Consider the following 26,145-nt stretch of genomic DNA (forward strand, 5'->3'; position numbering starts at 1 on the left):
AGATTTAAGAGAAGTAGACATTGTATCACCTGATGATATAACTGCTATACAATAAAGACAACTTTTGGAATGTGATGATGTCTGGTATTTTTAAGAAGTTATCAATTACCAATTATAAATGGCTTTTAACATGAGCACATACATATAGCTATAGATTCTTTTAAGGTTCAGTTAGATATTTAGAAGATAAGGACAATTCCTTTTACCAGTAAATCTTTTTATGATTCCTTTAGATCAACTTACCTCGACTCTGTAGAAATAGCCCAACACCACACTGACGACTAGCAGTAAAAATAACAGCACGGAAAACACGAGAAACTACAACACAAACAGCACATTAACATAAGAGACAAATCATTAGTAATTATAAAATAATTGGTTTGTGGATGATAAAACACGACCATTAGTATTGTGGCATAAAAAATAATTTTTTTGATAGTCAGTTTAAATGTCATTACTGGTGGATTTGTTGGAAAGAATGTTATTTAAGACAAGAGATTCCACTAAAAACTTATCTCTGTCTGTCAATCCTTTGATCTTGTGTGTCCATCATTTTATCTTGTCTATTCATCATTTTTTCTTGTGTGTCCATCATTTTATCTAGTCTAATCATCATTTTTTCTTGTGTGTCCATCATTTTATCTAGTCTAATCATCATTTTATCTTGTCTGTCCATTGTTTTAACTTGTCTGTCCATCGTTTTATCTGTCCATCATTCTATCTCGTGTGTCCATCATTTTATCTTGTGTGTCCATCATTCTATTTTGTCTGTCTATCATTCTATTTTGTGTGTCCATCATTCTATTTTGTCTGTCCATCATTCTATTTTGTCTGTTCATCGTTTTATCTTTTCTTTCCATCATTTTATCTTGTCAGTCCATCATTTTATCTTGTCTGTCCATCATTTTATCATTCTATCTTATGAAATGATGGACAGATAAGCTAAAACAATGGATAGACAAGATAGAATGATGGACAGACAAGATAAAATGATAGACAGACAGAGATAAGTTTTTAGTGAGATCTCTTGTGTTGAATAATATTCTTTTCAACAAATCCACCTGTAGGTCAGACTGGGTGTTTGAGGTACCACATTGGGTTCTACCCGGGCATGCCCATAGGCCAAACTGCATGTTTTGAATATTTACATTATTTAGGTAAACCTAAGTTATACAAATGGGTTTCAGAATAAGGTAAACCTCTAGGGGCACCAACAGACAGGACCGATTTAGTTTCATTTATCTTTGAGCTAAATCTCTGAATTCACCAATTGAGAACAAGAATACCATTCACTCCTCTGTACTTAATTGGAGTGTTGGCAAGGTAAATGGTGTCCATGACCTAGTATATAATGGACACAAAGAGTACCCAGTGTGGTACCCCAAACACCCAGTCTGACCTAGTATATAATGGACAGGAAGAGTACCCATTGTGGTACCCCAAACACCCAGTCTGACCTAGTATATAATGGACAGGAAGAGTACCCAGTGTGGTACCCCAAACACCCAGTCTGACCTAGTATATAATGGACAGGAAGAGTACCCATTGTGGTACCCCAAACACCCAGTCTGACCTAGTATATAATGGACAGGAAGAGTACCCAGTGTGGTACCCCAAACACCCAGTCTGACCTAGTATATAATGGACAGGAAGAGTACCCATTGTGGTACCCCAAACACCCAGTCTGACCTAGTATATAATGGACACAAAGAGTACCCAGTGTGGTACCCCAAACACCCAGTCTGACCTAGTATATAATGGACACAAAGAGTACCCATTGTGGTACCCCAAACACCCAGTCTGACCTAGTATATAATGGACAGGAAGAGTACCCATTGTGGTACCCCAAACACCCAGTCTGGCCTAGTATATAATGGACAGGAAGAGTACCCATTGTGGTACCCCAAACACCCAGTCTGACCTAGTATATAATGGACAGGAAGAGTACCCATTGTGGTACCCCAAACACCCAGTCTGGCCTAGTATATAATGGACACAAAGAGTACCCATTGTGGTACCCCAAACACCCAGTCTGACCTAGTATATAATGGACAGGAAGAGTACCCATTGTGGTACCCCAAACACCCAGTCTGACCTAGTATATAATGGACACAAAGAGTACCCAGTGTGGTACCCCAAACACCCAGTCTGACCTAGTATATAATGGACAGGAAGAGTACCCATTGTGGTACCCCAAACACCCAGTCTGACCTAGTATATAATGGACAGGAAGAGTACCCATTGTGGTACCCCAAACACCCAGTCTGACCTAGTATATAATGGACACAAAGAGTACCCATTGTGGTACCCCAAACACCCAGTCTGACCTAGTATATAATGGACACAAAGAGTACCCAGTGTGGTACCCCAAACACCCAGTCTGGCCTAGTATATAATGGACAGGAAGAGTACCCATTGTGGTACCCCAAACACCCAGTCTGGTCTAGTATATGATGGACACAAAGAGTACCCAGTGTGGTACCCCAAACACCCAGTCTGACCTAGTATATAATGGACACAAAGAGTACCCATTGTGGTACCCCAAACACCCAGTCTGACCTAGTATATAATGGACAGGAAGAGTACCCATTGTGGTACCCCAAACACCCAGTCTGACCTAGTATATAATGGACAGGAAGAGTACCCATTGTGGTACCCCAAACACCCAGTCTGGCCTAGTATATAATGGACACAAAGAGTACCCATTGTGGTACCCAAAACACCCAGTCTGACCTAGTATATAATGGACAGGAAGAGTACCCAGTGTGGTACCCCAAACACCCAGTCTGACCTAGTATATAATGGACACAAAGAGTACCCATTGTGGTACCCCAAACACCCAGTCTGACCTAGTATATAATGGACAGGAAGAGTACCCAAATGTTGGTACCCCCAAACACCCAGTCTGACCTAGTATATAATGGACACAAAGAGTACCCATTGTGGTACCCCAAACACCCAGTCTGACCTAGTATATAATGGACAGGAAGAGTACCTATTGTGGTACCCCAAACACCCAGTCTGACCTAGTATATAATGGACACAAAGAGTACCCAGTGTGGTACCCCAAACACCCAGTCTGACCTAGTATATAATGGACACAAAGAGTACCCAGTGTGGTACCCCAAACACCCAGTCTGACCTAGTATATAATGGACACAAAGAGTACCCATTGTGGTACCCCAAACACCCAGTCTGACCTAGTATATAATGGACAGGAAGAGTACCCATTGTGGTACTCCAAACACCCAGTCTGACCTAGTATATAATGGACAGGAAGAGTTCCCAGTGTGGTACCCCAAACACCCAGTCTGGCCTAGAATATAATGGACAGGAAGAGTACCCATTGTGGTACCCCAAACACCCAGTCTGGCCTAGTATATAATGGACAGGAAGAGTACCCAGTGTGGTACCCCAAACACCCAGTCTGACCTAGTATATAATGGACACAAAGAGTACCCATTGTGGTACCCCAAACACCCAGTCTGACCTAGTATATAATGGACACAAAGAGTACCCATTGTGGTACCCCAAACACCCAGTCTGACCTAGTAGTATATAATGGACAGGAAGAGTACCCATTGTGGTACCCCAAACACCCAGTCTGACCTAGTATATAATGGACACAAAGAGTACCCATTGTGGTACCCCAAACACCCAGTCTGACCTAGTATATAATGGACAGGAAGAGTACCCAGTGTGGTACCCCAAACACCTAGTCTGGCCTAGTATATAATGGACACAAAGAGTACCCAGTGTGGTACCCCAAACACCCAGTCTGACCTAGTATATAATGGACAGGAAGAGTACCCATTGTGGTACCCCAAACACCCAGTCTGACCTAGTATATAATGGACAGGAAGAGTACCCATTGTGGTACCCCAAACACCCAGTCTGGCCTAGTATATAATGGACACAAAGAGTACCCAGTGTGGTACCCCAAACACCCAGTCTGACCTAGTATATAATGGACAGGAAGAGTACCCAGTGTGGTACCCCAAACACCCAGTCTGACCTAGTATATAATGGACACAAAGAGTACCCATTGTGGTACCCCAAACACCCAGTCTGGCCTAGTATATAATGGACACAAAGAGTACCCATTGTGGTACCCCAAACACCCAGTCTGACCTAGTATATAATGGACACAAAGAGTACCCAGTGTGGTACCCCAAACACCCAGTCTGACCTAGTATATAATGGACACAAAGAGTACCCATTGTGGTACCCCAAACACCCAGTCTGACCTAGTATATAATGGACACAAAGAGTACCCAGTGTGGTACCCCAAACACCCAGTCTGACCTAGTATATAATGGACAGGAAGAGTACCCATTGTGGTACCCCAAACACCCAGTCTGACCTAGTATATAATGGACAGGAAGAGTACCCAGTGTGGTACCCCAAACACCCAGTCTGACCTAGTATATAATGGGCAGGAGGAGTACCCATTGTGGTACTCCAAACACCCAGTCTGACCTAGTATATAATGGACACAAAGAGTACCCATTGTGGTACCCCAAACACCCAGTCTGACCTAGTATATAATGGACACAAAGAGTACCCAGTGTGGTACCCCAAACACCCAGTCTGGCCTAGTATATAATGGACACAAAGAGTACCCATTGTGGTACCCCAAACACCTAGTCTGGCCTAGTATATAATGGACACAAAGAGTACCCATTGTGGTACCCCCAAACACCCATTGGTACCCAAACACCAGTCTGACCTAGTATATAATGGACACAAAGAGTACCCAGTGTGGTACCCCAAACAACCAGTCTGACCTAGTATATAATGGACACAAAGAGTACCCATTGTGGTACCCCAAACACCCAGTCTGACCTAGTATATAATGGACAGGAAGAGTACCCATTGTGGTACCCCAAACACCCAGTCTGACCTAGTATATAATGGACACAAAGAGTACCCATTGTGGTACCCCAAACACCCAGTCTGGTCTAGTATATGATGGACACAAAGAGTACCCAGTGTGGTACCCCAAACACCCAGTCTGGCCTAGGACAGTTAGACTACAGTTAGTTATATATCCAGATGAAAATATCTAGCTGCCAGTTTGGCCTACACATCAGGAGACAGTTACACCACCAAATATTTGTCATGTATGTTACAAGAATTGATTGATTTTCACTTTGAATCCAAATGTCATTAGCTCTCGTATTCCTTGATGTTCAGGGACAGCAGTGCACACACCAATCACAACTGTTGGACATACTGCTACACTGAACCAACCAGTAACTTATAAGTCTATAGCAAAAGGCCCAAAGGGTTACAAGCATGTACACTTTCAGTGTATGCCAATGATTTTGACAGGTTTTTTTTTGAACTTGATACAACTTTTAAAACTTTTTTAAAGCAATTTTAAGGTACTTTAACATGACTGCTCAAGTTTTTCTTCCTTTGTTGTCCATTTCTATGTTCCTATTTATAAAATTATTTGTTATATTTTCCTGGATCAGATTTTTCACACTAGGAGGACTTATTTATCAGTATTAGCAGAACGACTAGGACAAACATACATACTTACAGCGGAACTCGGTTAATACGAACTCGAAGGGACCGAGATCAAACTTCGAGTTATCCGGGTGTTCGAATTAAGCGAGTTCTCATGTCTACTGACGAACTCTTTACTTGGTATAAATAGACTAGTTCCATGTCCTAAAACGATGTGAACAAGACAGATGTCAAAATAGCCGATGGTAGTTACAAATTTTATAACAAGATCAAAGTGCCAAGGCCACTCATAGATGCTGTGATTGAAGGATCCAAACCAAATAATAAAGAAATTGGTTTTTCATTTAAATATTGAATTTAGTAGACTTTAAGTGTGCAGTGTTGAATTTCGGAGTTTAACAAAATATATTTACAGTATATCGTACATTGTATTTATTTTATGATATTCAAAGTTTTTCAAGAATAATAAGTTGAATAACTCATTTTCCTGAAATAACTGTAATAAATTTTGTATCTAAATTATTTCTGAACTAACGATTTCGACACCAATGAAACCGTTCAGAATCTGAGTATCATTTTTTATAATTCTTTTTTAATTACTAAATTATCAATTTCATCAATGTCTCTTCAAAGACAAAAAATAATAAGTAAACATATCCGTATCTTAATATCCACTTAACATTGAAGAATATTTTCGGAAGTTTAGGAAGTTTTGGTTTCCTTTTTAGAAAACTTACATGGGTTAACGTTGCTTTGACGACTTTTGACTAATAATCATGACCAGATACTTGGTACATTATTCCATTACGTATATCACTCGGATTTCTTTTAAATTCACAAGATCGCTAGCCGTTAACATCAAGAAAACTTCATGTAATGTAGGCTACCGGACTTTAGCAAGTCTTCGTAAGCCTAACAGTAACTGGTTGGCGAGATATTTTCGTGCAGAACATTATACCTTGAGTTGTGCTTTGCCGACTTTTGACTCATAATAAAACAATTAATGGCCATATACTTTTGCCAAGTAAAAGGTACATTATTTGGTTACTTATAACACTCAAATTTCTTTTGAATTCATAACGCTAACATCAAGAAAACTTCACACAATACATCAGACTTTAGCAAGTCTTCATAAGGCTACCGTACATTACACGGCAATATAAGTTTATTTGTCACTTTAAAATGCTCGTACATATATAGATCTATATCATCATTATATTTTGTAAGTTTATGTTGATAAATTTTGTACCTTTCCCCTTTCAATATGACGCAGTTGTCGATAAACAAAAGACACAACTCCCAGTGACAGACACATACTCAAAACTATTAACTTTTACTGCGCAATAATACAGTGTATCATCGGATATAGTTCGTCAATGCAACCAACACAAAAAACTTTATAAGCGTTATAAGAACTTTCTTTTGTATAAACCTTCCTAACATTTGATTACAATAATCGATCAGTAGCATGAATTACGGAAAATTTAAATAAACATACACAATCCAAAATCCACCGAAAGTCTGCCGCGGAGGAAGACAGCGAAGAAGGCGTTGTTCGTGATTTTTGGGAGACTACTATCTCGGAGTAATACCAATATCATAGAGTCCCAACTGAACACTTAAAACACTCCATCCATGGTGTATATGTACAGTTGTGTGCCAAAAGCCTTCGTAATTTTTATTTTTCCCTATATATTCTATGTAGTTTTACATTTTTTCTTAGATTTTTCTTGATCTCATCTAGGCGCAGATTTTAATCAAATTTGGCGTACTTGTAGAAAATTATCTACACTTTCAGCTCATAATATTTACATAATTTTCCTTTATACACTTTTTGAGTAAACCGTATTTCATAACCACGCAAAACTTTTTCGTTTCCATTTTGGTAAGAACAAAGAAGGAAATGACGTCATAAGTTAAAGTCGCGTACAAAAAAAATATTTTTTTTTTTAAAAACAAAATATCGGAAAATTATACAAATATTATGAGCTGAAAGTGTAGATATTTTTCTACAAGTATACCAAAATTGATTAATATCCGCCAATAGATGAGATAAGGAAAAATCAAAGAAAAAATCTAAAAATACATAGAATATATAGGGAAAAATAAAAATTACGAAGACTTTTGGCACGTTACTGTATGTACAAATTCAATGTCTGTGGTTTTGAATATTGGGGTCTTATTTTTCATACCATCAAGTATTAAGTGAAATGAACAAAACAACTTTTAATTTTCATCGCGGAGTGGTTTCATTGTTTTGATGTGCAAAGGCTCGCAGAGCATACCTAAGAATGCTGTTTCACAGCATCAAAAACCTAGATATATTTTGAAATGCCGTTCTACGACAGATTTATGAAAAAGCTATCAGCATTTTCGGAGTTCTCGTTGTCCAAAAAATCTCATTTCAAGTTTTATGAACATTCTATGTATGATTTTTCTCATTCAGACCAAAATTTATTTCGTATTATCCAAGTTCTTCGAGTTTTCCGAATTCGAATTATCCGAGTTCTTTAAACAAAGATAAAGAGGGAATTCGGTCGGGACTGCCATAGCACTTTGTATTAAACCGGGTTGTCGAATTATTCGAGTTCGTATCAACCAAGTTCCACTGTATTTACTCCTGTAAAATTTGTAGACATTGATACTCACCACTACAAGACACACAACATTTGGTTTGACAGCACCAATCATTCCGATGACCCCAAACAATAGAATAAAGCTGCCTCCCGCGATGAACAGATACACATAGATACGATACTGCTGGAGTTCCGTCGCAGCCTGAACATACTGTTTTATCCAAACGTCCAATAAAAACCAGAGAGAAAATCCGAGGATGGCTGCTCCTATCAACTGAAAAACACAAAATAATCTTTATATAAAATCAAAGATATAAATAACAACAGCTCCTTAAGGACGTTCCGAACAGTGGTCGAATGCACCGTTATCTGCCTAACGGTATCTTACCTTTTAACATTAAAATCAGGATAGTATAGTCGATAAACAGCGTATTTGTCGGGATTGTACTTAGTTCGGTTTGCCGAAAGCTTAATACCGGTGTAACAGCCAATTCTTTCCTCCTGCTGAAAGTTTCCCTGGGGAAAGATTCAGATAGCGTATTCTTTCCCCGGGGGAAAAAATCAGCAGGCCAATTCTTTCCCCGGGGAAACTATCAGAGGGGGAAAGAAATGACTGTTACACCAGGTGGAAATCAAAGTTTGCATGGTAGGTGTAGCTTTAACAAACTTGGAAAATGTTGTCAGATCTTTGAATTTGACCAGATTGATTTAACATTAATTATAAGTTACATGTATCTTTTATGAAACAAATTACATGACTCATACAAATGGACTGATATACAGTATAAGCCCTCTAACTCGAACCCGGATTCCTCGAATACCCCCTACTCGTCGAACTGGTCGTACGGTCCCGACCGTGTCCCTATATAATCTATGTAACAAAAACCCGGATAGCTCGAACAGCTATTCGTCGAATACCCCTTATTCCTCGAACAGAAATATATACCCGTTTCATCAAATACATAGTATTTATCCATGTATTCGTCGAACAGGTGTTCGGCCCTCGAGATTATTTTTACCTGTGTCACACCTGACTGCACCGACCGTTGCTCTGGTGTTTATACAGGCCTAGGTGGCTTGTCCAGCCTTTAGGTAATTAAGGGATTAACGGTGTCATTATCACCTACACCATCGCAAGTTGTTTGATGCTAACTTTATTTGAACATTTCAGAAAAGGCATTAAGTTATTGATGTTTCTCTCGTAATAATCTTCGATGTAAATACAAAAACACGGAAGTTGTTGATCCGTGTTAATAGAAAGTCAATTTATTGCTTTGTTTATCAACTGTAATAAACAACTGTTTGATCTCGTAAATTCTTTTATTCTTCGATCGGCAGATCCAATTATCTTTGCTTCTTGCCTACAAACTTGATAACTGCTGTGAAGACATGATGTGTTAAATAAAACACTAAATTAAATGTGTTACTTATTATATTGGCTTATGAGTTAATTATTTTGTTTCAAAATAATAAATGTGCATTGTTATACTGGAATCCAAAAGATGACACAAGCTTACGCATATTTATAGAAGCACGGACCCGAACGCACCCGGTGTTTACCGGAGATCACTCTAATTAGTTTCTTAGTGGCGTAATGACAACAACACGTACGTTTACATCTCTCTGAATTGTCAAAGTGTGTAATCTGTAATGATGATTACTTGATCAATGAAAACCAAGCCCGGTAGGTGAGATACGATGCTATATTAATGAAGGAACGTTAACATTCAAACTGAGTAGATAAAGTATTATCACTTTATACTTCGCGATGTTGTGAAACGCGTATCATACGTAAGCTTATACCTATTCGACAGTTTGAATTAATGTACCATGGCAAGAAATCATGTTAGACTTGAATCATTAAAATGAGTCAACTATCTACTGCAACGAACAATAGTTGTTGTAGCATTCTAGCAGAAGTTATTTTGAATCAGGATAAACCATTTATAGATGAAATAGAGACTGTTGATCAACTTTATTATTCAAGACTGTACACATCATCCGAGGGTAGCGCCGATGCTTTGAGAGAACTTTCGTCAGATTCCAGTGAAGACGAGTGTAATTACGATAAGTCATCAGATGATAATGACGTTGTATTTGTTTCAACAGATCCCACTGAATGTGACACTATTGAATATATAGCACAGGCAAAATTTCTTAATGACACGTGTGGCTGTAAAGTGCATGGTGGAGAAGCATGTAGTGTAAAAATTGACTTAGAATCTGCATTTGAATTTAGAGAACATTGTCACCAATTAACACATGATGAACTAGATATTACTGTTATGGCTGAGCTATTGGAAAGCATCTTTTGAACAACTAGCTACTAGGTCAGTATAATTTTCCTGTTTCTTACCAGATCAGAAGAGTAGCTATACCGATCAATTGTCATACTAACACCAATGTATACAGCTATCATCAATCCCTGTAACACAATCAAGTGTCATACTAACACCAATGTATACAGCTATCATCAATCCCTGTAACACCGATCAATTGTCATACTAACACCAATGTATACAGCTATCATCAATCCCTGTAACACCGATCAAGTGTCATACTAACACCAATGTATACAGCTATCATCAATCCCTGTAACACCGATCAAGTGTCATACTAACACCAATGTATACAGCTATCATCAATCCCTGTAACACCGATCAATTGTCATACTAACACCAATGTATACAGCTATCATCAATCCCTGTAACACGATCAAGTGTCATACTAACACCAATGTATACAGCTATCATCAATCCCTGTAACACGATCAAGTGTCATACTAACACCAATGTATACAGCTATCATCAATCCCTGTAACACGATCAAGTGTCATACTAACACCAATGTATACAGCTATCATCAATCCCTGTAACACCGATCAAGTGTCATACTGACACCAATGTATACAGCTATCATCAATCCCTGTAACACCGATCAAGTGTCATACTAACACCAATGTATACAGCTATCATCAATCCCTGTAACACCGATCAAGTGTCATACTGACACCAATGTATACAGCTATCATCAATCCCTGTAACACCGATCAAGTGTCATACTAACACCAATGTATACAGCTATCATCAATCCCTGTAAACACTGATCAAGTGTCATACTAACACCAATGTATACAGCTATCATCAATCCCTGTAACATGATCAAGTGTCATACTGACACCAATGTATACAGCTATCATCAATTCCTGTAACACCGATCAAGTGTCATACTGACACCAATGTATACAGCTATCATCAATTCCTGTAACACCGATCAAGTGTCATACTGACACCAATGTATACAGCTATCATCAATCCCTGTAAATTCGATCAAGTGTCATACTGACACCAATGTATACAGCTATCATCAATCCCTGTAACACCGATCAATTGTCATACTAACACCAATGTATACAGCTATCATCAATCCCTGTAACACCGATCAAGTGTCATACTAACACCAATGTATACAGCTATCATCAATCCCTGTAACATGATCAAGTGTCATACTGACACCAATGTATACAGCTATCATCAATCCCTGTAACATGATCAAGTGTCATACTGACACCAATGTATACAGCTATCATCAATCCCTGTAACACCGATCAAGTGTCATACTAACACCAATGTATACAGCTATCATCAATCCCTGTAACACCGATCAAGTGTCATACTAACACCAATGTATACAGCTATCATCAATCCCTGTAACACCGATCAAGTGTCATACTAACACCAATGTATACAGCTATCATCAATCCCTGTAACACCGATCAAGTGTCATACTAACACCAATGTATACAGCTATCATCAATCCCTGTAACACCGATCAAGTGTCATACTGACACCAATGTATACAGCTATCATCAATCCCTGTAACACCGATCAAGTGTCATACTGACACCAATGTATACAGCTATCATCAATCCCTGTAACACTGATCAATTGTCATACTAACACCAATGTATACAGCTATCATCAATCCCTGTAACACCGATCAAGTGTCATACTAACACCAATGTATACAGCTATCATCAATCCCTGTAACACCGATCAAGTGTCATACTGACACCAATGTATACAGCTATCATCAATCCCTGTAACACCGATCAAGTGTCATACTGACACCAATGTATACAGCTATCATCAATCCCTGTAACACTGATCAATTGTCATACTAACACCAATATATACAGCTATCATCAATCCCTGTAACACCGATCAAGTGTCATACTAACACCAATGTATACAGCTATCATCAATCCCTGTAACACCGATCAAGTGTCATACTGACACCAAAGTATACAGCTATCATCAATGCCTGTAACATGGAGCCTTTCACACAATGATGCCTGTACACATCCTGCTTGTTAATCTGTATTGATTGCTTAATGGATATTTCTTGTTAAAGTCTCACTTAACCCCAGATCTTATTTAAATTAGTATATCTGGGCTCAATAATGGCAGGAGCTGTGATAATTATAACCTAAAGAAAAAATGATACCACATAATTTTTTTCCTGAATTTGGAAAACATGTAACAAGTAAAAAACAAGAGGCCAATGGCACTTAACGGTCATCTGACTATTGGCACAATACAACACCCCAAAGAATATAGCAGTGGAAAACAATTAAGGCAATTCAAAATAACTCATTTAACAGTAGAAGATCAGGTTGTGATATATCAAAGAAGGAAGGAGGATACAGGTATTGATGGAAATTTAAAGGGCAGGTGACAGTGGCATGGAGGAATAGACTTATACTATGCTAAGTAGGCAGTCTGTCCGATGCCAGCATGGGTAATATTAAAACAATAAGTCCATGTCTGAAAGCACATATAATCAACCAAATCATCTTATTCATACATGGTAATGCTGAGGGTACAGCAGTGGATGTGGTTAATAATGCTATACAACGTCTCAAGCTAGAGGAAAAGCAAATTACAATCGACACAGGAAAAAAGGCCTTTAATCTGGCAGATCAATACGGTGGTGTGTAGGACAAAGACGGTCATTTCTGTCGCCATCGTTTATCATGCTCCTCTATACCAATAGCCATATAGACACCAGAAAATCAGCAAAGCCTAAAATTACGATGGAGTACAGACAATAAGCAACTATTGGGCCATGGCGCTCTCTGGGGATCAGGGTTCAATTACTCCTAGATTGCCTAGAATTCAATTTGAGTGAAACTGATTGAAACATAGATGTTTTGCCATGGAAGTGTAAACATTTTCCGTTTTTCCTGCCGATTTAATTCAGTAGACAATAAAATGTGCTGTTCACCCAACAAATGTTGTAACAGAACCACCGTGATCAATTTTCAGTCTCCGAACTGTACAATATTGTGAGCCTTGTGGGTTTGTTTTTTTAGATTACATCTAAAGACAAAAGCAACATTAAAATGGTTCTGTAAATATGTTATGCCAACAGTGAAGTTCTGCTTTATTTCATTAGCTAAATGTTTTTACTGGTAGAGAGCTTGTTGAACATCTAAAAATGGCCATGATTGTAGGGCTATGAAGGTAAAATGGCCATGATTGTAGGGCTATGAAGGTAAAATGGCCATGATTGTAGGGCTATGAAGGTAAAATGGCCATGATTGTAGGGCTATGAAGGTAAAATGGCCATGATTGTAGGGCTATGAAGGTAAAATGGCCATGATTGTAGGGCTATGAAGGTAAAATGGCCATGATTGTAGGGCTATGAAGGTAAAATGGCCATGATTGTAGGGCTATGAAGGTAAAATGGCCATGATTGTAGGGCTATGAAGGTAAAATGGCCATGATTGTAGGGCTATGAAGGTAAAATGGCCAGGATTGTAGGGCTATGAAGGTAAAATGGCCATGATTGTAGGGTTATGAAGGTAAAATGGCCATGATTGTAGGGCAATGAAGGTAAAATGGCCATGATTGTAGGGCTATGAAGGTAAAATGGCCATGATTGTAGGGCTATGAAGGTAAAATGGCCATGATTGTAGGGTTATGAAGGTAAAATGGCCATGATTGTAGGGCTATGAAGGTAAAATGGCCATGATTGTAGGGTTATGAAGGTAAAATGGCCATGATTGTAGGGCAATGAAGGTAAAATGGCCATGATTGTAGGGTTATGAAGGTAAAATGGCCAGCAGTAAGTTATACCCAGCTGTAAGCCATCACAAAAGATGACACACACAGGTACAGTAAGGCATCATCATTTTTTCATCAGTAGTGGACTTGCAGGAAATCAATATTTCACCTCCCCTCACCACTATGAGGTGTCACTTCTGCTTCTTAACCAGCTGCTCCAGTTTCCTAAGGATATTAGCAAAGGCTCATAGAGGGAGAGGGAAGCAGGAGGGGAAGGGGCGGATGGCAGAGGGCAGGCGACAGAGGAGGTGTGTGGGGGGAGGGACAGGGGGCAGAGGGAAGAGGAGGTGGTGGGGGGGAGGGACAGGGGGCAGGGGGAAGAGGAGGTGGTGGGGCAAAGGGACAGAGGGCAGGGGGAAGAGGAGGTGGTGGGGGGAGGGACAGGGGGCAGGGGGAAGAGGAGGTGGTGGGGCAAAGGGACAGAGGGCAGGCGACAGAGGAGGTGGCTGGGGGAGGGACAGGGGGCAGGGGGAAGAGGAGGTGGTGGGGCAAAGGGACAGAGGGCAGGCGACAGAGGAGGTGGTGGGGGGAGGGACAGGGGGCAGGGGGAAGAGGAGGTGGTGGGGGGAGGGACAGGGGGCAGGGGGAAGAGGAGGTGGTGGGGCGAAGTGACAGGGGGCAGGGGGAAGAGGAGGTGGTGGGGGGAGAGACAGGGGGGCAGGGGGCAGGGGGAAGAGAAGGTGGTGGGGGGAGGGACAGGGGGCAGGGGGAAGAGGAGGTGGTGGTGGGGGAGGGACAGGGGGCAGGTGACAGGGGGCAGGGGGAAGAGGAGGTGGTGGGGGGGAGGGACAGAGGGCAAGGGGAAGAGGAGGTGGTGGGGGGGAGGGACAGGGGGCAGGTGACAGAGGAGGTGGTGGGGCCAAGAGACAGGGGGCAGGGGAAAGGGAAGGGGATGGGGGGAAGGGAAAAGGGGGCAGGCCAGGGGAAAGAGGAGGTGATGGGCGAAGTGACAGGGGACAGGGGTAAGAAGAGGTGGTGGGGCAAAGGGAAAGGGGGTGGGAATAGGACATGTGATTGGGCGGAGGGGAAGGGGGTGGGAATAGGACATGTGATTGGGTGGAGGGGAAGGGGGGTGGGAAAAGGACATATGATTGGGTGGAGGGGAAGGGGGTGGGAATAGGACATGTGATTGGGTGGAGGGGAAGGGGGTGGGAAAAGGACATATGATTGGGGGAGGGGAAGGGGGTGGGAAAAGGACATATGATTGGGTGGAGGGGAAGGGGGTGGGAAAGGACATATGATTGGGTGGAGGGGAAGGGGGTGGGAATAGGACATATGATTGGGTGGAGGGGAAGGGGGTGGGAATAGGACATATGATTTGGGGGGAGGGGGAATGGGGGAGGGAAGGGGGTGGGAATAGGACATATGATTGGGTGGAGGGAAGGGGGTGGGAATAGGACATATGATTGGGCGGAGGGGAAGGGGGTGGGAATAGGACAATGATGGGGGGGAGGGGAAGGGGGTGGGAATAGGACATATGATTGGGTGGAGGGGAAGGGGGTGGGAATAGGACATATGATTGGGTGGAGGGGAAGGGGGTGGGAATAGGACATATGATTGGGTGGAGGGGAAGGGGGTGGGAATAGGACATATGATTGGGTGGAGGGGAAGGGGGTGGGAATAGGACATATGATTGGGTGGAGGGGAAGGGGGTGGGAATAGGACATATGATTGGGTGGAGGGGAAGGGGGTGGGAATAGGACATATGATTGGGTGGAGGGGAAGGGGGTGGGAATAGGACATATGATTGGGCGGAGGGGAAGGGGGTGGGAATAGGACATATGATTGGGTGGAGGGGAAGGGGGTGGGAATAGGACATATGATTGGGTGGAGGGGAAGGGGGTGGGAATAGGACATATGATTGGGTGGAGGGGAAGGGGGTGGGAATAGGACATATGATTGGGTGGAGGGGAAGGGGGTGGGAATAGGACATATGATTGGGTGGAGGGGAAGGGGGTGGGAATAGGACATATGATTGGGTGGAGGGGAAGGGGGTGGGAATAGGACATATGATTGGGTGGAGGGGGAAGGGGGTGGGAATAGGACATATGATTGGGGTGGAGGGGAAGGGGGTGGGAATAGGACATATGATTGGGTGGGGGAAGGGGGGTGGGAATAGGACATATGATTGGGTGGAGGGGAAGGGGGTGGGAATAGGACATATGATTGGGTGGAGGGGAAGGGGGTGGGAATAGGACATATGATTGGGTGGAGGGGAAGGGGGGTGGGAATAGGACATATGATTGGGTGGAGGGGAAGGGGGTGGGAATAGGACATATGATTGGGCGGAGGGGAAGGGTGGGGAATTGGGGGTGGGAATGGGAATAGGACATATGATTGGGTGGAGGGGAAGGGGGTGGGAATAGGACATATGATTGGGTGGAGGGGAAGGGGGTGGGAATAGGACATATGATTGGGTGGAGGGGAAGGGGGTGGGAATAGGACATATGATTGGGTGGAGGGGAAGGGGGTGGGAATAGGACATATGATTGGGTGGAGGGGAAGGGGGTGGGAATAGGACATATGATTGGGCGGAGGGGAAGGGGGTGGGAATAGGACATATGATTGGGTGGAGGGGAAGGGGGTGGGAATAGGACATATGATTGGGTGGAGGGGAAGGGGGTGGGAATAGGACATATGATTGGGTGGAGGGGAAGGGGGTGGGAATAGGACATATGATTGGGTGGAGGGGAAGGGGGTGGGAATAGGACATATGATTGGGTGGAGGGGAAGGGGGTGGGAATAGGACATATGATTGGGTGGAGGGGAAGGGGGTGGGAATAGGACATATGATTGGGGTGGAGGGGAAGGGGGTGGGAATAGGACATATGATTGGGTGGAGGGGAAGGGGGTGGGAATAGGACATATGATTGGGTGGAGGGGAAGGGGGTGGGAATAGGACATATGATTGGGTGGAGGGGAAGGGGGGGGAATAGGACATATGATTGGGTGGAGGGGAAGGGGGTGGGAATAGGACATATGATTGGGTGGAGGGGAAGGTGGGAAAGGACATGATTGGGTGGGAAGGGGGGGAATAGGACATATGATTGGGTGGAGGGAAGGGGGTGGGAATAGGACATATGATTGGGGGAGGGGAAGGGGGTGGGAATAGGACATATGATTGGGTGGAGGGGAAGGGGGTGGGAATAGGACATATGATTGGGTGGAGGGGAAGGGGGTGGGAATAGGACATATGATTGGGTGGAGGGGAAGGGGGTGGGAATAGGACATATGATTGGGTGGAGGGGAAGGGGGTGGGAATAGGACATATGATTGGGTGGAGGGGAAGGGGGTGGGAATAGGACATATGATTGGGTGGAGGGGAAGGGGGTGGGAATAGGACATATGATTGGGGGAGGGGAAGGGGGTGGGAATAGGACATATGATTGGGTGGAGGGGAAGGGGGTGGGAATAGGACATATGATTGGGTGGAGGGGAAGGGGGTGGGAATAGGACATATGATTGGGTGGAGGGGAAGGGGGTGGGAATAGGACATATGATTGGGTGGAGGGGAAGGGGGTGGGAATAGGACATATGATTGGGTGGAGGGGAAGGGGGGTGGGAATAGGACATATGATTGGGTGGAGGGAAGGGGGTGGGAATAGGACATATGATTGGGGGAGGGGAAGGGGGTGGGAATAGGACATATGATTGGGTGGAGGGGAAGGGGGTGGGAATAGGACATATGATTGGGTGGAGGGGAAGGGGGTGGGAATAGGACATATGATTGGGTGGAGGGGAAGGGGGTGGGAATAGGACATATGATTGGGTGGAGGGGAAGGGGGTGGGAATAGGACATATGATTGGGTGGAGGGGAAGGGGGTGGGAATAGGACATATGATTGGGTGGAGGGGAAGGGGGTGGGAATAGGACATATGATTGGGTGGAGGGGAAGGGGGTGGGAATAGGACATATGATTGGGTGGAGGGGAAGGGGGTGGGAATAGGACATATGATTGGGTGGAGGGGAAGGGGGTGGGAATAGGACATATGATTGGGTGGAGGGGAAGGGGGTGGGAATAGGACATATGATTGGGTGGAGGGGAAGGGGGTGGGAATAGGACATATGATTGGGTGGAGGGGAAGGGGGTGGGAATAGGACATATGATTGGGTGGAGGGGAAGGGGGTGGGAATAGGACATATGATTGGGTGGAGGGGGGAAGGGGGTGGGAATAGGACATATGATTGGGTGGAGGGGAAGGGGGTGGGAATAGGACATATGATTGGGTGGAGGGGAAGGGGGTGGGAATAGGACATATGATTTGGGGAGGGGGAAGGGGGTGGGAATAGGACATATGATTGGGTGGAGGGGAAGGGGGTGGGAATAGGACATATGATTGGGTGGAGGGGAAGGGGGGTGGGAATAGGACATATGATTGGGTGGAGGGGAAGGGGGTGGGAATAGGACATATGATTGGGTGGAGGGGAAGGGGGTGGGAATAGGACATATGATTGGGTGGAGGGGAAGGGGGTGGGAATAGGACATATGATTGGGTGGAGGGGAAGGGGGTGGGAATAGGACATATGATTGGGTGGAGGGGAAGGGGGTGGGAATAGGACATATGATTGGGTGGAGGGGAAGGGGTGGGAATAGGACATATGATTGGGTGGAGGGGAAGGGGGTGGGAATAGGACATATGATTGGGTGGAGGGGAAGGGGGTGGGAATAGGACATATGATTGGGTGGAGGGGAAGGGGGTGGGAATAGGACATATGATTGGGTGGAGGGGAAGGGGGTGGGAATAGGACATATGATTGGGTGGAGGGGAAGGGGGTGGGAATAGGACATATGATTGGGTGGAGGGGAAGGGGGTGGGAATAGGACATATGATTGGGTGGAGGGGAAGGGGGTGGGAATAGGACATATGATTGGGTGGAGGGGAAGGGGGTGGGAATAGGACATATGATTGGGTGGAGAAGGGAAGGGGGGTGGGAATAGGACATATGATTGGGTGGAGGGGAAGGGGGTGGGAATAGGACATATGATTGGGTGGAGGGGAAGGGGGTGGGAAAAGGACATATGATTGGGTGGAGGGGAAGGGGGTGGGAATAGGACATATGATTGGGTGGAGGGGAAGGGGTTGGGAAAAGGAGGGGAAGGGGGTGGGAAATAGGACATATGATTGGGTGGAGGGGAAGGGGGTGGGAAAAGGACATATGATTGGGTGGAGGGGAAGGAAAAGGAATGAGGAACAGGTGGAAAAATAAGGAAAGGTGGAAGAAGAGAAAGGGGACTGAAAAGAAGGAAAGGGAGAAGATCTAGAGGAAGAATAAGGAAAATGTCATATAAGGTCATTTTTCCAACTGCATTGGTTTTCCATGCACATTATAACTCCTCTCATCAATTTCTGGTTTCTTCTCTATATAAGCTAGCATTGCAAGATTAATTTGAGTTTCTTTGCAGTTTCTATTCGATATACATAGGCACATGAACATAAACTCAAACAGAAATTGAAAATCTATCATAAACAAAAAAGCCATCATCAAACCGTTTATCACGAAAAAATCTCTTCATAATGGATTTTGCTACAGGTATTGAATTTGAAAGTAACATAAATTGATGTTGTTCTAATACATAATTCAGGACAGAAACATGTCACAGACAATTTCATTCAGTGTGGCAGAACAAATGAGAAATTAATGTGCTGTGACCGATTACAGCTTCTGTATAACCTAGCTAAATGTGTACCATTACATTAATGGAACCATCGGATCAAACATAAAAACACACCAAACCAGAGGGATCTTGGTGTCCACCAAAGAATGATCTATGTCTAACAATGGAAAAGACGTATCTTTTCTCTGCTTTTCAAACTTCAAACTTTACATCCAACATATAAAATTTGAGACAGATCATTTCAGCACTTTCTGAGAAATAGCAGTAACAAACTTCAATTATCAAAATCAAAAATGACTGCCAGTCGGCCATCTTGTTAACCAAACAGTCCCAAAATGCAAGATGCACAACGTAAACTTGGGCCCTAGAGGAACCTACATATAAATTTGGAGACAGGTCCCTTCAGTACTCTCTGAGAAAGAGCTGTAACAAACTTTCACAAATAAAATCCAAGTTGGCTACCTGGCGGTCATCTTGGTGACAGATTAATCCCAAAACGCAATTTGCACAACTATGAGAAATATCCCTTCAGCACTTTTTGAGAAATAGCGTTTATAACAAGAATTGTTAACTGAGGGACGGAAGGATGGGCGGACGATGGACCATGGACGAATGGAGATTTGACTAAAGCTCACCATCTGATGATGGTAGGTTAAAAAATATAAAGGATGTGGTGTAATAGGATGGATATGCTTAAAACTATGTCTCTCATTTCACAGCAAGGGACAGGTACCAACCTCGCCATATTTAGAACATGTACTACTCTTAATATGGTTAGGTCATATTGTAGTCTCGAGCTCCAAATCAATACTTCACTTCAGTAACACAACCAAACAAAGGTCAACCCTAGTCGGAGATCTACCACCGTATGTACCGACACAACACACCATTAAGGATCTACCACCGTATGTACCGACACAACACACCATTAAGGATCTACCTCTGTATGTACCGACACAACACACCATTAAGGATCTACCTCTGTATGTACCGACACAACACACCATTAAGGATCTACCTCTGTATGTACCGACACAACACACCATTAAGGATCTACCTCCGTATGTACCGACACAACACACCATTAAGGATCTACCACCGTATGTACCGACACAACACACCATTAAGGATCTACCTCCGTATGTACCGACACAACACACCATTAAGGATCTACCTCCGTATGTACCGACACAACACACCATTAAGGATCTACCACCGTATGTACCGACACAACACACCATTAAGGATCTACCTCCGTATGTACCGATACAACACACCATTAAGGATCTCCCTTCGTATGTATCGACACAACACACCATTAACGATCTAAATGTACCTCCTTATGTACCGACACAACACACCATTAACGATCTACCTCCGTATGTACCGACACAACACACCATTAAGGATCTACCTCCGTATGTACCGATACAACACACCTTTAACGATCTACCTCTGTATGTACCGACACAACACACCATTAACGATCTACCTCCGTATGTACCGACACAACACACCATTAAGGATCTACCTCCGTATGTACCGATACAACACACCATTAAGGATCTCCCTTCGTATGTATCGACACAACACACCATTAACGATCTAAATGTACCTCCTTATGTACCGACACAAAACACCATTAACGATCTACCTCCGTATGTACCGACACAACACACCATTAAGGATCTACCTCCGTATGTACCGATACAACACACCATTAAGTTTGTAATTTCTTACAGGTAATACAGATTTTTACTTTCATTCCAAAACAATCTTTACACTTATATGGCTTCTACTTAAATAGATAAGGCACTTCAGATGTAAGCCATCCTCAAACTACATCAAATCAGAGTCTGCAGCATCAGGGTAAAGGGTCAAAGGAAACTTGGACTATACTGTTGTCTACAGAGGGAACCATCTACATAAAACTTTTAAGTGTATGAAGTAATGTGACAACAGTCTACCCTGTAATACACACCTAAAGTTATAAGGGAAGGGGAGATAATTATGGTAAATGTAATACACACCTAAAGTTATAAGGGAAGGGGAGATAATTATGGTAAATGTAATACACAACTAAAATTGTAAGGGAAGGGGAGATAATTATGGTAAATGTAATACACACCTAAAATTATAAGGGAAGGGAAGATAATTAATAACAGTAAATGTCATACACACCTAAATTTGTAAGGGAAGGGGAGATAATTATGGTAAATGTAATACACAACTAAAATTGTAAGGGAAGGGGAGATAATTATGGTAAATGTAATACACACCTAAAATTATAAGGGAAAGGGGAGATTATTATGGTGAATGTAATACACTCCTAAAGTTGTAAGGGAAGGGGAGATAATTAATTACAGTAAATGTCATACACACCTAAAGTTGTAAGGGAAAGGGAGATACTTATATATGGTAAATGTAATAATACACACCTAAAATTGTAAGGGAAGGAGAGACAATTACGGTAAATGTTACACACACTTAACTTGCCCTAATAAACAACCCTTCCATTATCTAACACTTGCCCTAATAAACAACCCTTCCATTATCTAACACATATAATATATAAGTACTTATATTTACTGATGCAATTTTCAAGTAGAAATTTTTGTTGTTTTCATATTGTTGTTATATAATACAACACACTTTGTTCAATTTTATAATAATCTTTGTTAACTAACTTCAAATAATGGTATATTACACGTCCTCCTAAAACTGTGGATAATTTCCTTGCAACAATAAATGCATCTTAAGTCAAAATGAAATCTTTTTTCTGATTTTTAGTTTCTTTTTATACATTCATTTCTCAAATGAGTGCCGACAAAGCGGATGTAATTAATTGTCGAGACCCCATCGTCCTTATGTCCCTAAGTGGACCACCAAGTTCTTCTCTAACGGCAGCAGCACTCCCACACAGCGAATATCACAATTATATATTAAATCTGCAGTAATTTATTTGAATGCTGTATAAAAACTTCAAGGTCCCCCACAGGAAGTTTCTCACATTAAAACTTTACATACAAACATGTATAACAATTGGCAGACAGTGAAGTAACATATCTTATATAAGTACAAGTAAACCTGTTAAGACTGTAGGACACAATACAAAGTTACCATGGTGTTTTTGTCTGGTTGGTAAACTTTAGGACACATTACAAAGTTACCATGGTGTTTTTGTCTGGTTGGTAAACTTTAGGATACATTACAAAGTTACCATGGTGTTTTTGTCTGGTCAGTAAACTTTAGGACACATTACAAAGTTACCACAGTGTTTTTGTCTGGTCGGTAAACTTTAGGACACATTACAAAGTTACCACAGTGTTTTTGTCTGGTCGGTAAACTTTAGGATACATTACAAAGTTACCATGGTGTTTTTGTCTGGTCAGTAAACTTTAGGACACAATACAAAGTTACCACAGTGTTTTTGTCTGGTCGGTAAACTTTAGGACACAATACAAAGTTACCACAGTGTTTTTGTCTGGTCGGTAAACTTTAGGATACATTACAAAGTGACCATGGTGTTTTTGTCTGGTTCGTAAACTTTAGGACACATTACAAAGTTACCATGGTGTTTTTGTCTGGTCGGTAAACTTTAGGATACATTACAAAGTTACCACAGTGTTTTTGTCTGGTCGGTAAACTTTAGGACACATTACAAAGTTACCATGGTGTTTTTGTCTGGTTGGTAAACTTTAGGACACATTACAAAGTTACCATGGTGTTTTTGTCTGGTCGGTAAACTTTAGGATACATTACAAAGTTACCATGGTGTTTTTGTCTGGTCGGTAAACTTTAGGACACATTACAAAGTTACCATGGTGTTTTTGTCTGGTCGGTAAACTTTAGGACACATTACAAAGTTACCATGGTGTTTTTGTCTGGTTGGTAAACTTTAGGACACAATACAAAGTTACCATGGTGTTTTTGTCTGGTTGGTAAACTTTAGGACACATTACAAAGTAACCATGGTGTTTTTGTCTGGTCGGTAAACTTTAGGACACATTACAAAGTTACCATGGTGTTTTTGTCTGGTTGGTAAACTTTAGGACACATTACAAAGTTACCATGGTGTTTTTGTCTGGTCGGTAAACTTTAGGACACAATACATAGTTACCACAGTGTTTTTGTCTGGTCGGTAAACTTTAGGATACATTACAAAGTTGCCATGGTGTTTTTGTCTGGTCGGTAAACTTCAGGACACATTACAAAGTTACCATGGTGTTTTTGTCTGGTCGGTAAACTTCAGGACACATTACAAAGTGACCATGGTGTTTTTGTCTGGTTGGTAAACTTTAGGACACATTACAAAGTTACCATGGTGTTTTTGTCTGGTCAGTAATTTTTAGGACACAATACAAAGTGACCATGGTGTTTTTGTCTGGTTGGTAAACTTTAGGACACAATACAAAGTTACCATGGTGTTTTTGTCTGGTCGGTAAACTTTAGGACACAATACAAATTTACCATGGTGTTTTTGTCTGGTTGGTTAACTTTAGGACACATTACAAAGTTACCACAGTGTTTTTGTCTGGTCGGTAAACTTTAGGATACATTACAAATTTACCATGGTGTTTTTGTCTGGTTGGTTAACTTTAGGACACATTACAAAGTTACCACAGTGTTTTTGTCTGGTCGGTAAACTTTAGGATACATTACAAAGTTACCATGGTGTTTTTGTCTGGTTGGTTAACTTTAGGACACATTACAAAGTTACCACAGTGTTTTTGTCTGGTTGGTAAACTTTAGGACACATTACAAAGTTACCATGGTGTTTTTGACTGGTTGGTAAACTTTAGGATACATTACAAAGTTACCATGGTGTTTTTGTCTGGTCGGTAAACTTTAGGATACATTACAAAGTTACCATGGTGTTTTTGTCTGGTCGGTAAACTTTAGGACACATTACAAAGTAACCATGGTGTTTTTGTCTGGTTGGTAAACTTTAGGACACAATACAAAGTTACCATGGTGTTTTTGTCTGGTTGGTAAACTTTAGGATACATTACAAAGTTACCATGGTGTTTTTGTCTGGTCGGTAAACTTTAGGACACATTACAAAGTAACCATGGTGTTTTTGTCTGGTTGGTAAACTTTAGGACACATTACAAAGTGACCATGGTGTTTTTGTCTGGTCAGTAAACTTTAGGACACATTACAAAGTTACCACAGTGTTTTTGTCTGGTCGGTAAACTTTAGGACACATTACAAAGTTACCATGGTGTTTTTGTCTGGTCGGTAAACTTTAGGACACATTACAAAGTTACCATGGTGTTTTTGTCTGGTCGGTAAACTTTAGGATACATTACAAAGTTACCATGGTGTTTTTGTCTGGTCGGTAAACTTTAGGACACATTACAAAGTTACCATGGTGTTTTTGTCTGGTCGGTAAACTTCAGGACACATTACAAAGTGACCATGGTGTTTTTGTCTGGTTGGTAAACTTTAGGACACATTACAAAGTTACCATGGTGTTTTTGTCTGGTCAGTAATTTTTAGGACACAATACAAAGTGACCATGGTGTTTTTGTCTGGTTGGTAAACTTTAGGACACAATACAAAGTTACCATGGTGTTTTTGTCTGGTCGGTAAACTTTAGGACACAATACAAAGTTACCATGGTGTTTTTGTCTGGTTGGTTAACTTTAGGACACATTACAAAGTTACCACAGTGTTTTTGTCTGGTCGGTAAACTTTAGGATACATTACAAATTTACCATGGTGTTTTTGTCTGGTTGGTTAACTTTAGGACACATTACAAAGTTACCACAGTGTTTTTGTCTGGTCGGTAAACTTTAGGATACATTACAAAGTTACCATGGTGTTTTTGTCTGGTTGGTAAACTTTAGGACACATTACAAAGTTACCACAGTGTTTTTGTCTGGTCGGTAAACTTTAGGACACATTACAAAGTTACCATGGTGTTTTTGTCTGGTCGGTAAACTTTAGGACACATTACAAAGTTACCATGGTGTTTTTGTCTGGTCGGTAAACTTTAGGACACATTACAAAGTTACCATGGTGTTTTTGTCTGGTCGGTAAACTTTAGGACACAATACAAAGTTACCATGGTGTTTTTGTCTGGTCGGTAAACTTTAGGATACATTACAAAGTTACCATGGTGTTTTTGTCTGGTCGGTAAACTTTAGGACACATTACAAAGTAACCATGGTGTTTTTGTCTGGTTGGTAAACTTTAGGACACATTACAAAGTTACCATGGTGTTTTTGTCTGGTCGGTAAACTTTAGGACACATTACAAAGTTACCACAGTGTTTTTGTCTGGTCGGTAAACTTTAGGACACATTACAAAGTTACCATGGTGTTTTTGTCTGGTCGGTAAACTT

General features: G+C 41.9%; 1 protein-coding gene across 1 annotated transcript in view; it reads right to left on the minus strand.

Moving 5' to 3' along the window:
• Positions 1-26,145, minus strand: part of LOC138330442 (CD151 antigen-like) — a 56,485-nt gene that overhangs the window by 13,717 nt on the left and 16,623 nt on the right. The window contains exons 2-3 of the mRNA XM_069278070.1: positions 8,125-8,325; positions 244-318 (exon numbers count right to left, since the gene is read on the minus strand). Of these exons, the coding sequence (XP_069134171.1) occupies positions 244-318; positions 8,125-8,325 (276 nt within the window). The remainder of the gene's footprint in view (positions 1-243; positions 319-8,124; positions 8,326-26,145) is intronic.

The sequence above is a fragment of the Argopecten irradians genome, chromosome 8, assembly GCF_041381155.1.
Source record: "Argopecten irradians isolate NY chromosome 8, Ai_NY, whole genome shotgun sequence".
In the NCBI taxonomy this organism is placed as follows: Eukaryota; Metazoa; Mollusca; class Bivalvia; order Pectinida; family Pectinidae; genus Argopecten; species Argopecten irradians.